This window comes from Impatiens glandulifera, chromosome 1 (assembly GCF_907164915.1).
Source record: "Impatiens glandulifera chromosome 1, dImpGla2.1, whole genome shotgun sequence".
Classification (NCBI taxonomy): Eukaryota; Viridiplantae; Streptophyta; class Magnoliopsida; order Ericales; family Balsaminaceae; genus Impatiens; species Impatiens glandulifera.
Window position 1 is genome coordinate 71,261,774 of NC_061862.1, and position 13,971 is coordinate 71,275,744.

At 28.9% G+C, this 13,971-nt stretch overlaps 2 protein-coding genes across 2 annotated transcripts; one reads left to right on the forward strand and one right to left on the reverse strand.

Moving 5' to 3' along the window:
• Positions 1–7,472: 7,472 nt before the first annotated feature.
• LOC124918861 (mitochondrial inner membrane protease subunit 1-like) lies at positions 7,473–8,709 on the forward strand. The gene is made up of 4 exons (XM_047458926.1): positions 7,473–7,682; positions 7,767–7,991; positions 8,130–8,240; positions 8,430–8,709. Exons 1-4 carry the CDS (start codon positions 7,557–7,559, stop codon positions 8,472–8,474), a joined length of 507 nt encoding a protein of 168 aa, XP_047314882.1. The 5' UTR covers positions 7,473–7,556; the 3' UTR covers positions 8,475–8,709.
• Positions 8,710–9,359: 650 nt separating this feature from the next.
• On the reverse strand, positions 9,360–10,952 carry LOC124918860 (endochitinase-like). Its single transcript, XM_047458925.1, has 3 exons — positions 10,531–10,952; positions 9,988–10,141; positions 9,360–9,888 (listed from the first exon to the last, which is right to left on the reverse strand). Exons 1-3 carry the CDS (start codon positions 10,949–10,951, stop codon positions 9,516–9,518), a joined length of 948 nt encoding a protein of 315 aa, XP_047314881.1. The 5' UTR covers position 10,952; the 3' UTR covers positions 9,360–9,515.
• Positions 10,953–13,971: the final 3,019 nt, after the last annotated feature.

Genomic DNA, 13,971 nt, shown 5'->3' on the forward strand with positions numbered 1-13,971 from the left:
TGCAAAGAGAACAAATACTAGAGCTAGTGTAAATATCTTCTTCATCTTCTTAATTTCTCAATATGTTGGTTTAGATATTGTGTGATGTACATGAGAAGGGCATATATATATATATATATATATATATATATATATATATATATATATATATATATATATATATATATATATATATATATATATATATATATATATACCTTCTCATATATATATATATATATATGAGAAGAATATGCCCTAGACTTGTGTGTTAATTACTACCTAGATACACACTTTCATTCTTTTGTGAACTTCTAAATCATTTTTCTATATATGTTTTTCACTTCAAGGGCCATTTTTGAATAGGTAAAATATGAATTTTGAGTTTGAATTGGAACATAGTTGCATTTCTTAAAAAAAAAAAAATTATTTAATTTGTAAGACCTTGTAAAACTTAGTCTAATTATAGACAATATGTTTCTAGAAAATGTAGAGAAATGTTTGGACTTGGCATTAAGTAGGCTTTATAATTTATTTAGCTTTGTATCGGTTCTCACGAGGTTGAAATAAAAAAAAAATAAAAAGTTAGGATCTTAGGTTCGGAAAATGTGAAAAAAATATAACATTTTTTTATAAACTATAAACAATGCATTCAGGTGAAAACTCACATAAATAATGTGCTATCTATTAGAATTGATCCAGAATTTAAAGTTGTGGTGGACTTAAAAATAATTTTGGGTAAACTTAAAAAAATAACAACAGAATTTTGAATAAAATCGAGTGGATAAAAATAAGTTTTACCATTGTTTAATAATTAGATAAAAAAATAATGAATTATATTAATTTTTTTAAATTATGGGTGATGTCACATTTCTACCATAAAAAATTATTATTTTATTTTTTTAGGTGAGCTGAAACCCACCCGAGCCTACATCGGAGCCCTACATAATTCCGTTTAGGTCGTTTATTAATTTAATTTATTCATATTTACTCATTTTAAAAATACATAACTAAATTAATTAACTATTAACAGTAAAAAAATAATAGATGAAAAAATAATTAATTAAATTTAAAAAACAAATAATAATTTTTACATTTAATTTCTTATTCTCTTTTATATATATATTTATTGCTTTTTTTTTCCAGTCATTATTCTTATAAATAAATAAATTAATTCAAATATATAAATATATAATCATAAATTAATAGATAAAAATGAAAAAAGAAAAAAAAAAGAAAAAAAAAAGAAAAAAAAGAAATTATTAATAAAAAGAAGAGAGATAAATAAATAATTATAATTAGGCTTAATCAAAAATCCTAATCACCTTTTCATGTCATTCACTCCACTTTAGTTATAAAATTTCTATTCTCCTATTATTACTTGTCTATTTTTTCAATTGAGAATTACATTCATAAAATTAATTAATTAATAATATAAAATAAAACATATAAAATCAATACAAAAACAATTGAGATAATCTATTTAGATATTAAATTATTTACAAATTTAAAATTCTCATATAAAAATAGTGTTATTAGCATTGAATAGAATAGTTTAAGTTGAAGAAGTTTATTTAAAATATCAAATATCTGAAATAAACTTTTAATTAAGATATTTCCTTGATAGATGTTGCCTAAATAAATTCAAATTATTTTAAAATAATTTATTTTCTATTTCAAAATAAGAGAGGGTCCCATTAGGATGATAAATGAGTCGAGTTGAGCCAAATAGTTTCTGACTCGAGCCCGACTCGTTTAGGATATATCTAAGCTTGAACTTTTATAATAGAGTTCGAGCTCTGCTCTCATGTATTTAGTTGAAAGAGTCACTCGCGTCCAATTCGAAAGAGTGCTCAATAAAAGTTTAAGAACTCTTTTAGAACCTTAGTTATAAGTTATCATTTTCCACTCTAATTGAGACAATAATATAATTAAATTAAGTAATCATTATATATATAATTTTAAAATATTAATTTTTTTCTTAATATTTAAGAACACCATAAATATATATATATATAAGAGTCTTAACAAATTATTCAAAACATTTTGATGTAATGTAACGATAGAGACGTAGTAATTTGGTGTCACGAATAGTGTCAGGAAATGATGTGGCAACACGTGATTAGACTTAAAAAATAAAAAATTTATCTCCTATTAAATTTAAGTTCAATCACGTATTATCACAACATTCTCGACATCATTCATGACACAAAATTTATGTTCTCTATTTTTACTCATATTATATTATATATAATGTCATTAATGGTGTTAGGAATGATGTGACAATATTTAGTAGAGAAATATAATTGGAGAGATAAATTTCATTTTTCAAGTCCACTCAAATGTTGTCAAATCATTCACGACACTAAATTATCGCTCTCTATAATTACTCTATAGGGCGTTTGATACATGTTACTAGTTAGTGGTAAGAAAATATCAATGGTATAGGATATTAAAATGTATAAATTATATATATTATTAGTGTTTGTTTGAATAATAAAAAAGTATAAATTATATTGATTTTATAATTTTGTGTTTAGTGAATGATATAAGAAAATAGTAAAAAGTATAAACGACTATTTTATCTTTGTATTTATATAAATTATTTTAATTATACTTAAAATAATAAAAATATATTTAATTATCATACCCCACTTCAACACAAAGCGCTTTCAGATAAAATCGAACCCGTGATATTTTGGTCTCTTAAACTGATTCTTACCACTGAGCTACCTTAGTGAGTTTTTTTTATTGAAATAGGTATACAACCATCCTCAACATTTTATGCATCAATTATTATATTATACATTCACATTTAAAACATACAAACTTACCATCCCATAATTATATGCGTGTTATCATCAAGTTATCCTTTTGTATATAAATACAAAAATTAAAATATTAGTCTTAAATAATATATTATGATAAAATATAAAAAAAATAGATAATTGATAACACATATTTTTTGATTTGGTAAATGATACATAAATCAATATAAGACATTAATTTTTTGTTTTTTCTATTTGGTAACGGCACGTACACGTCACCAATCTTCTGCGAAAAGTAAAACTTAATTGTCTCGACTCTTAAGTTGTCATGATATGGATCAATAACTCTACATTGCACTTAAAAGTTGATTTAGAACAACATGAAAATATTTGCAAGCTAACAAACTGAATAGGTACAATCTCAAGTTTGACTTGATTAAGTTTTCAAGTTTTTTAACGAGCTCAACTCGTTGAGACTATCGAACAATTTTTTTATCCAGCCGAGATCCAAATAACTCACGAGCAATTTAGTTCATTTACAAATGTAATCTTTCCCTTCCCACCAACCCACCCACCTTCAAACCATGCTTGACTTCTTCCAAGTTGAGAACCTAACCACACTTCACAATCTAGTTTTATATGGCATCCCACAATTCACATTAATATATCTTATATTATCCAAAAGTTAAAAAGAAAACCATAACTCCCTAATGCATCATCATATCTTGAGTGACTCTTTTTCTTCATAATTTCTCTCACTCATTCACAAGAATTGTTTCATTTCTTCATATAGTTTCTCACTTATATTATTTCTCTCACTCCTTTACAAGATGTTGCTTCATTTTTTTAATATTAATTCTTATTTATTCACAAATGTAGTATTCTTTTGGAGTAGTTTCGTACCATCTACAGGTAAATTAAATTCATTTTCACTTCTCATATCTCATATCGTTATTGTTTTTGTTTTTAGTTAACTCTATATTTTTAAAGAAAATTCGGTGACAAAGAAGGAAATAAACTCTTTTATATATATCATGTGTTTGGAATTTTAAATAGTTATTATAAGCACTAAAAATCTACATACATAATTTATAAAATTAAAATAATTATTTTAATTTATAATAAAATAAATAAAATCAAAATAATTGACCCCAAGGCCAAAACCTAAATAATTAATTAGATTAATTATTGTAACAATTAAAATCTAATTAATTAAGGATGATGGCCAAATAAAACAAATAAAGTTATTTGGGATAAATGTTATACTCATTTTATCTTAAAATAATTTTAGAAAAAATCATTTAGGATGGAATGTGGTACCCATTTTATCCCCAAAAATTATTTATTTAACCCAAAAATATACAAAAAAAAATATAAATAAATAAATTGGCAAAATATTCGTCATATTTATTTTAATATTTTATGTATTTTAAAAGATAAAAATTAAAGTCAAAAGGTAAAAAAAAAAAATTCAAACAAGTCCTTAAAGTTTTAAAAATAAAATTAAATTTGTAATAATGTGTGGTCGAAATTATGAAAATTCAGCAAGGACCAGAACCATCGGATGAGCGCTGGATTGTCATCCAACAACCATAGACCGCCTGTGTAGCCTACTACTGAGAGTTGGAGAGTGCGTCCGCGAAGTAGCGAAGTAGCTAACGCGAGCGTTAACTCCCTCAACTAGAACGCGACGAAACGGCCAAAACGCAACAACGCATTGACGGAACGCCAACGGAACACCAATAAAACGCTCTGCGTCCGCGTTCTCGCCCAAAACGATGTTGTTTTGTCCCCCAATCATCTTCCTCGTCGCGACGCTGAATGAATAACCATCCACATGCATATTTGATTTTTCAAAGATGGAATTTCGTCGTTTCTGGACGGATTTACTCTGTTCAAAAGCTGGAATGATCACCCTACCACGGTGATCATTTCCCTATAATCTTAGACATAAAGTATTGCCTATTTTGGCAAGTTAATCCAAGAACAGTCAAAATGCCATTAATGGCTTTATTGAGTCCACTTGGATGGATCAACTGACGCCGGGAGACTATAAATAGCCTCCCTTAATAATTCTGAAGCTAAAAGATCCAATCTCTAGCTTCAAATTAAAAGAAATAAAAAAAATCGCCACTAAAGCTCAAGCTTACTGGATTTTTCGAAATTTTGTATAAGGCCTTAAAGCTTGAATTTGAGCATCCCCAAATCTTTTCTAAGGTCTAAGGAGTGTTTCCCAATCCTTGGTATGCTTCAAATCATCCTTTAATTCATACTTCCGTTTGAATTTGAAATTTTTATATTTTAGTTTTCATAAGCTTGTATGTTGTATAGTTCTTAAATTTGATGATTTAAGAAGATCATTTATGAGCTTTTGTGAAAGCCAGATCAAAAGGTCATAAAAAGAAAAACCCAAATTTGAAATTGGAAAATCCAAAAATCGGGCTTTATGTTCTTGAGCTAATTCAAGAACATCAGTTTAAAAGGCTTCCCAACATGTTTCTAATGATGATGGAATACTATTTGGATCATGTTTGATTAAAATCAAAATTTTCAAAATGAACAACTAGTGTTCATGTTTTGGTATCAATCAAGTATATGAAGTATAAAGAAGTTGTTGACAAACTTATTACACTTCTAAACAACTTTAAAACCAAAAACTCGATTTTTGGCCATAAATTGTTTTGAATGAATAGATCATCACCCGAGTCGATTGATACATCGGGATGATGTTAAATGTTCTTGGGAGCTTTGTGAAGCTACCTAGGTCCTTGGATGAAAGAATCCAAGCCTCCATCAAAATTGCAAAACTTGTAATTTTAATGTTTTTGAGGACCGAGAGGTCCGACCAAAACCAAGTGGTCCAACCGATGTTCTTCATCTAGGACCGATAGGTCCAACCGAGGATTTTTACATTCGACCGAGAAGTCAAACCTAGGACCGAGGAGTCTCGCACCTGATCGAGGAGTCTTGCACCCGACCGAGAACTCCCGAACCATGACTTCCACATAGGACCGAGAAGTTAGACCTAGGACCGAGGAGTCTCGCACCTGACCGAGATCTCCTAAACCCAAGACCGATGACTTCCACACAAGACCGAGGTGTCCGACCGAGAATTATGACACTCGACCGAGAATTCTAGCTAAGGATCGAAAGACCTTAGCACCTTGACCGAGGGACTTCCGCACCCCGACTGAGAATCCCAAACCTAAATCGAGGGGCTCTCGACTAGGATCGTAAACTTTTTAGCCGCCAACCGAGAAAATGAACCCAGGACACTGGTCATAAGGCCTGTTTGATTCCTCTTTTAAAATTCCTAAATTCATTTTGTAATTTTAGAACCCCCATACATTTTCTAAAATTCTCGAAAAATTAGAAAATGATTTCAAAATATTTTTGGGATATTTCTACGACAAAATATTTTAACAAGGGCCTGTTTGAGATTTATTTTTAAATCCTAATGCCTTTAAAAGCTGATGTTCTTTAGATATTTTCCTCCTTAGTCAACGTCATCCGCAACATGTACCAACATTTAAATAATTGTTGTTATAATTATTTAAATACGCATAAACCTACGCATGTCTAGGACCAGAAGAATAATCGGTTAAAATAAAACGTTATACAACCGATTTTTAAAAGCCAAATTTATAAGTAGAGACCGTTTTTAAAACAAGTATTGATGATTAAGTGCGAAAGCCTTTTCCCGAGTATCAACAAACTCGAACTAAAACAAAACTCTGGCTAAAAATACGTTTGTACACATAAGTCTTTTTTATTGATTTTCATAAATCAATTGGCGACTTTGAATATTTTAAATTAATTTAAACAACGGATTTAAAAAAAAATTAAATTGTAATTTGATTATTGTAAATCCCCATATTATTTAAATTTGAACCTAAAATTAATTAATTTTAATTAATTTTAAAAGTTGACATGAATTATTTAATTTTTTTAAAAAATAATGTTTTATTTTAAAAAAATCCTGACACTTTAATTTCGAGCTTGTCACGGAACCAAAGAATTTTCTGGGATTACAGTTATAATGGTTTCATATTTATTTTAAAATGTCATATTTTCAATGTTGAATAAGTATGAAAGTTTGATATTTTTATTTTGAAAATAATTTTTGGTTTGAATTCGAGCGTGAAAATTTAATTTTAGTTCAAAGTTTTGAGGCGAGCCGAGCCGAACTTTTAGGTAAATAGTCGACTCGAACTCAAATTTATAAACTCTTTCGAGTTCGTGTTCGAGTTGAGTTAATAAATATTGAATCAAGTCGAGTTAATGAATATTAAATCGAGTCAAACTCAAGATCGAGCATCTAAGATTGATTCATTTGTAACCATAATCCTCCCTCAAGAGCTATGCAAATTAAAAATTTTGATATTTAATTTTTTTTAATTATATAAATGATTAATACAATAATTAATATATTATAAATAGTTAACATTAATATTAAATTCAGTTAAATTTATTATATATTAAAACATTTATGTTAAAAATATTATATAAAAATCTCTTAATATTAACATACTAATTTCCTTATTTTAATAATAATTTAAAGTAAAAGAAAACTCATATTATTATTATTATTATGAATTTAAAAACAGTCATAGAATTAATGGAAAATTTGAAATTCGTATATAGGAGATCTCTTTAGGGCTTATTTAACATACTTTAGGGCTTATTTATGGTTTACTCGCAAACTTTAGGGCTTATTTATGGTTTACTCGCAAACTTACCTTGCGGACTAGGAGATCTCTTTCATCCACGCCGCCGTCGCCGGCGATAGCAGCTAGGTCGGAGATATAAATGAGTCTGAAGAATCCTCAGCTCTGGATCGCTTCCTCGAAAGAGGCATGGAAACTGACATTTACTGTAGCAAAATTCTTTTGCGCCATTCACGTCGTGGACAAATACATTTGTTCAATCGCTTGGGTAAGCCGTAAACTCAACATTGATTTTTACCCTTTATCTTCCTAGATTTTCTTTGATTTGATGAAGAAGACGAAAAATTTTCAGGTCCATGGCCCTAGCATGCTTCCGACCTTTAACCTAACCGGGAACTTGGTATTAGTCGATCGGATATCAACCCGATTCGGTAGTGTGGGGTCCGGCGACGTCGTAATCGTACGATCGCCTGTTAAACCGACAGGAATGATCACCAAACGCCTCCTCGGATTGGAGGGCGAATCTGTCAACTACGTTTTGGATCCCAAGAACAGCGATGAACGTGCAAAAACAGTGGTATTATGATTTATGATATCCCCTCTCAATGCTAAATGTCAATTGGGGATTGTTTTTTCATTTGGGTTCAAATTGTGATGAATTAGCTACTCTTTTGGTTACAGTTTTGCTAATTTGAAATTGAAATTTCTTGATCAGGTGCCAAAAGAGCATGTTTGGATTGAGGGTGATAATATATATGCCTCTAGGGACTCAAGATTGTATGGAGCTATTCCTTATGGTCTCCTCCAAGGGAAGGTTGTTTGGAAGGTGAGACTCGCTCTTTTACAATAATCTGAAACTTTCACATGAGAAAGACAAAGAATGGAGTTTTTTCTGTAATCATGTTGCAGATCATTATCGATTCTTTCTTACCCATTTAACATCATGTTGCTCTTGCTTTTCGCGGTTGTTCCTACTCAAGTTATGGCTGAATTTAATAGTTTTATGCTTCTACAGTTATGGCCACCTGAAGATTTTGGATCTGTTGCACGAAGGAGATAGCAGCATCTTTACAAATGCTCGTCTAAAATAGTTTGAGATGTTGCAGTTCTCGCAATCCGTCATTGTTAACAGGTGCTTATATTCTAATCAAGCACACCAGTCAGCGGTAAGTCAATACACATTTCTGAATACCATAAATGAATCGTCTTGTTCATGTTAATTTTCTTCAATCTCTGCAATGAGGGTTGATAATGATTTATTTTTCATATCTTATAGTCAAGATTGTTTTATTCCATATTTGTTACTAAATAATTAGCATTACCATTCTTTTCTTAGAATAAAATCTTGGCATTGTTTAACTAGATTAAACCGTGGAAATATCTATAAGAGCTGTAGGTTGAAAAAGTAGTTAATTAAGAATGGATTCCTAAAGTTGAATGAATTTTGTGAAGAAAATTGATTTAAGTTTAATGAAGGCTATTTTTGATAATTCACTTTTTTCTATATTTAAGGTTAATATAAGATAAATTGGAATATTGTATGCATAATCAAGGGATTTTGTTAGGATTGTGATATTTTATAAGTGTAGAACTATGTCTTAGATAACTTTAGAGGTTAGGCAAATCATGAAATTAGACTAAATTACTTTGGAAGCAACTGTAGCTATGGGAAATTTGAAGCACTAGAGCTTGTTTGATGTTGGTTATTTCAGGGTTTTTTTTATAGGTTTTTACCAAAAATCTTATATCGATGAAAAAATAAGTTATTTGAATTTTTAATACGTTGAATTAAAAATTTAGTTCGATTTTGGAATCAAGAGGAGAAAAGAGTTTATACAGTAGCACTGTTCGGGCTGTCATGAGTAATTGATAGTGTCATTTTAATATTGATAGAATATGATGATCTAAACACAATAATTCGTTATTTTAGTTGGCCTTTTGATCTTCTATGATTGAACCAAGATTAATATAGAAATTAGGTATAAGAGATGGTTTTGATCTCTATGATCTAATTAAATACATATATGGGCAGTCTATTTATTTATTATTATTATTATTATTGCCCCTTCTATTATTTTTCTTTGACTTATTTATTTTGTGATTAGGCAAAAGGCCTTTGATTATAGCAATCTAGATTGTTACCATAGCCCACCCTAAATAGATCACAATATCTCTTATAGAACCCAATCCTACTCTCCACTTGGGCCACTGGACCCCCTTTTCCGCACTCGATCCCTCCGTTTATGATGTTTGTGATCACGCCGTATCCAGGCACTCTTCCTGCCGCTGTATCCGACCCGCTCGGAGTCCACCTCCCTGTGATAACGTTGTGGCACGATGGTTTTGGCGATTGTGCTGTATTCCAGAACCACAGCGCAGTCTTGAAAGAAACGGTTGGGTCAGTTGCAACTGAGTCGGGGTTGTTGAGGAGATTGAGCCCGAGAGCTTTACCTGCTTGCCCGTAGTTGTAGTTGCTGTAAGGGACAATACGAGTTTGTAAAAAAAAATTGTCGGATTTCCGAGAAAGAAGAATAGAATAGAATAGAATAGAATACGTAAAATAATTGGCTTACTAGGAAATTTGGATAGGGCCGCGACCGAAGTATTTCTTGCCCGGAGCGCATGGCCATTCGGCAGATGACACACAATAGGCCCCCGGGTTTCCCTGTTCTTGAACGAAACAATAGCCCCAAGAATATGGCCCGTCAGGTGCAGTTGGCCACCCACCTAATTAAATAAGATCGATAATATTTATTTATTATTTATTTAAGGTAACTGAAAAAGTATTTTTAAGAGACGAAATATCACGGGTTTGATTCTCAACTAAACGTTTTAAGTTATGTTAAATAAATATTAGACTTGTATCCTAGAAATAAGAGTTAAGTTTTTGAGGTGATAGGTTTAGTAGTTTTTAGTGTTACTTTCTTTTATTAATGGATCCATTTTTGGATTTTTATACTTATTAGTTGATCTTTTTTCTCGAGGAAACTATGATATTTATGAAAATTAGTCTCATCTTTTCAGAAAATGTTGTCGATTTCTAGGTTAGAAACGTTTTGTGTTGTCTCCGACAGTAATGACTATCAACAAATTAACATGGCCAATAAAACAATTACCCGTAGTTTCATGAGAAGTTTGGGCTAAGAATGCGGCGATTTCTCTCTTCCTAGTATCAATGTCTCCGGTCGTAGCGAAGCCATTAAAAGAGTTAGCGGCGGCAATGAAAGCTTCATAAGTATAAAATCCCTTCCCGGGGCAGTTGGCATCGTTCCTATGCTTCAACATCTCGTTGAATAGGTCCTTGGAGATGAGGGAGCTAACACCTCCTCCAGTCGGGGTGACTGGGGTAGAACTACATTGACTCTGACAATTTTTTCCGCAATAATCTTGCGTGGTTCCACAAAAACCGAATTGACTACAACATAATCCCCCGGGGCAAACCTTTCCACCGGCTTGGCTACCACATTGCTCGCCTTCAGCGAGAGCTCCGAACACTAAGAGAATAGTGAATGAAGCTATTGTTAAGAGGATACTCATCTTTTTCTCTAGATATATTGTTTTAGAAATTGTGTGATGAAGAGGGTATTTATAAGGAATGTGTGTGTAAGATAGGAACTTATAGTTGTGTGTTAATTAATTTAAATTGCATGTGCAATAGTTCTAGATAAGATACTCCCATTTTTCTGCCTATGACTATTCTACCAAGCTTGTTTGGCATGACTTTTCTAAGCCTATATCTCTCTCTTTTAAGGCATACATTTATTTGAAATTAGAATCGGAGTTATATAAGTATAGTTTTTCCATCTCAACAAGTGGAATTACAAATTTGGATATGGGTTATTTTAGTTGTTTTTCAAAGTTATTGAATAATTAGCTATTTGGATAAAATGGTATTTTATTCTTCCTTTTTATACGAATTTGATTTTGGATGAATTTTCACTTGATTTTTGTATTTGATATTATTGAATAGATAATAATGTTAGATTATATGGTGAGTAAAACCGAACAAGGCAACTAGTTTCTTTGTGTTTATAGTCAACATGGACACCATCAGCATGGTCTTAGTAGTCAACATCATCAATATAATCGAATAATTTGAAAATGATTTTATTAAAAAAAATTAAAAACATCAATAAGAAGAGTACGTAACATTGCCGTATTGTTTGAGAGAGAGTGATGGATAATTTCATATTAGTAAGAAATTATTTACGTTGTAATATATATAATTAAGTATAAAAAAAATTACATTTATAAAATCATTTAGATGATTTAATTCATTTATTTATAAATATAATTTTACTTATTTTTCCTTACAATTATTTATAAATTCAAAAAAAAATTATTATTTTAAATAAAAATTTAAATAGTTTAAAAGTTTAATTTAATTAAATTTATAATTTTGTTCTAAAATTATACAAATGAATGGTTTTAAAAACAATTTTAAATGGTGATATTATAAATACTTGACCTTTATATATATATATATATATATATATATATATATATATATATATATAAACAATCAGTTTAAAATTCACATTATATAGTGAGTTCATTTATTTATTGTATAAATTATTAAAATTTAATTAATTGTAAAACTTTTTCTATTTTTAAAATCATTTAATATATATTGTAAATTGTGTAATATTGATGTTGTTTTCATCTTAAAATATTCAAATTTTAAGCATATACAATACACCATCTTCTACTATTCTTCTATCTATTTTTTTCTAATCAATCTTATATTACTCTTTTCTTTCTTGTTTATTAATCTCTAATGGTTTTCAATCTCAAATGGGTGAAACATACCACAATGACATGTGAAATGCGTAAATTATTATGCGAGTATAAAATCAAGAATCCAGTTTTGTCTCAAAAAGAGCTACAAAAATGAGTTTCTGAAAAAGTAAGGAATGAGATTCAAATGGATATAATTTTTCATACAAAGCAGTAACGGTAGACTCATATTTCACTAAAACACTCTAAATTATAAAAAAAAATATTATTACTTTATATATCGGTTGAGACCTATATGCGTCAAAAATTATATTACTTAATAAATTTATCGAAATTATTACTTTAGCTATTCGGCTCGAGTCAGGACGATGACGATAAGAATTTATTACTTTATCGAGGTTATAATTTTATCGAATTTTATTTTATCGATAGTCTACTATAAATAAATAAATATATATATATACTTTTTTATTTTTATTTTATTGAATTAGAAGAACTAGCATGACATTCACCGCCATGAACAACCGCTTCAACACAAGGCCCTTCTAGATGAAATCGAATCCACAAGGCATTTCTAGATGAAATCGAATCCGTGACCTCTTGATCATTTATTTATATATATATATATATATATATATATATATATATATATATTAAATTCTTTCATTCTTTTCCAGTTATATAATTTATCTTCAATAAATTTCGAATTTAATTTATCATGCATATTATATATAATACTTAATTATTATCATCTAAATTAGTTTTGATTTTTATATAGATAAAAATGAATATGAATAAATAGTGGGTCAATATATGATTTAATCTAGGTAACAAATAATTTAATATTTTTATACACAATTATAAATATAAATTGTTTTACAATAATAAAAATCTATAGAGTTCATATCTATTAATACCTTTTATATAGTTTAAACTAAAAAAAATATTGTCTAAAAGATAAATTGTGTTTAATTTTTTAAAAAGATTTAAAGTTAAAGTATAATAATTGGTTTAATTATATATTATTAAAAATAAATATTATCTCTCAATTTTAAAGATAAAATATTATTTTATTTTAATCTTATAATTAATCACATCTTTAGATCTTTGTATTGTGCCTATAAATATTTAATCTATTATACTTACATTCAACTTTTATATTTATTATATATATTTATTTAAATTTAAATTATATATTTTTTTATAAAATTTACAATTAATGGTATATTTGGATTTTAAGTTCTCTTGAATATTAGTGATTATGTTTACAAACAGTGTTAAGATCTTGGTATAATCTTTTACATATTGTTTAGTATGTCATAAAATAATTGTAAAACACATACTATCAAATAGAAGGGATGAGACAATTTTTTTTTTGGGAGAAGGGATGAGACAATTTTTTTGGGAGAAGGGATGATACAATTTAGCTAAAATGAAACTATAATAGGAGGATGTTGAGCTATCTTGTTCGTCGCGTTTATTACTACGACGAACATGAGAGATCTCTTATGGAAATCGGTGGAGAAAGTTGGTGAACTCAATAATTTTTTTTAGATTTTTTGATCTCGTTAACACTAAATTTTATGTTATGTTATTTTTGTTTGTTCGTTTGTGATAATTTTTAATTTATATTTTTATTGTTACTCTAAAATAATTAATTTCGGTCAATTTCGTTGTATTTGTGTCTGATAACAAGATAAAGAACAGTTTCCCAAACTAACCTTGTTTGGCGTTCACTTTCCCAAACTAACCTAGTTTGTTCATTTATTCCCAAACTAACCTAGTTTACTATTCAAACTCATTTTTTTTTTATTTTTTTT

Bases quoted from the DNA above. Each gene is read 5' to 3' on its own strand.
- LOC124918861 (XM_047458926.1), top strand. From the start codon at position 7,557: ATGAGTCTGAAGAATCCTCAGCTCTGGATCGCTTCCTCGAAAGAGGCA. The intron at 7,683-7,766 runs GTAAGCCGTAAA...AAAAATTTTCAG, and splicing joins ACATTTGTTCAATCGCTTGG to GTCCATGGCCCTAGCATGCT. The intron at 7,992-8,129 runs GTATTATGATTT...TTTCTTGATCAG, and splicing joins ATGAACGTGCAAAAACAGTG to GTGCCAAAAGAGCATGTTTG.
- LOC124918860 (XM_047458925.1), bottom strand. From the start codon at position 10,951: ATGAGTATCCTCTTAACAATAGCTTCATTCACTATTCTCTTAGTGTTC. The intron at 10,142-10,530 runs GTAATTGTTTTA...TTATTTAATTAG, and splicing joins AACTTCTCATGAAACTACGG to GTGGGTGGCCAACTGCACCT. The intron at 9,889-9,987 runs GTAAGCCAATTA...TGTCCCTTACAG, and splicing joins GGCCCTATCCAAATTTCCTA to CAACTACAACTACGGGCAAG.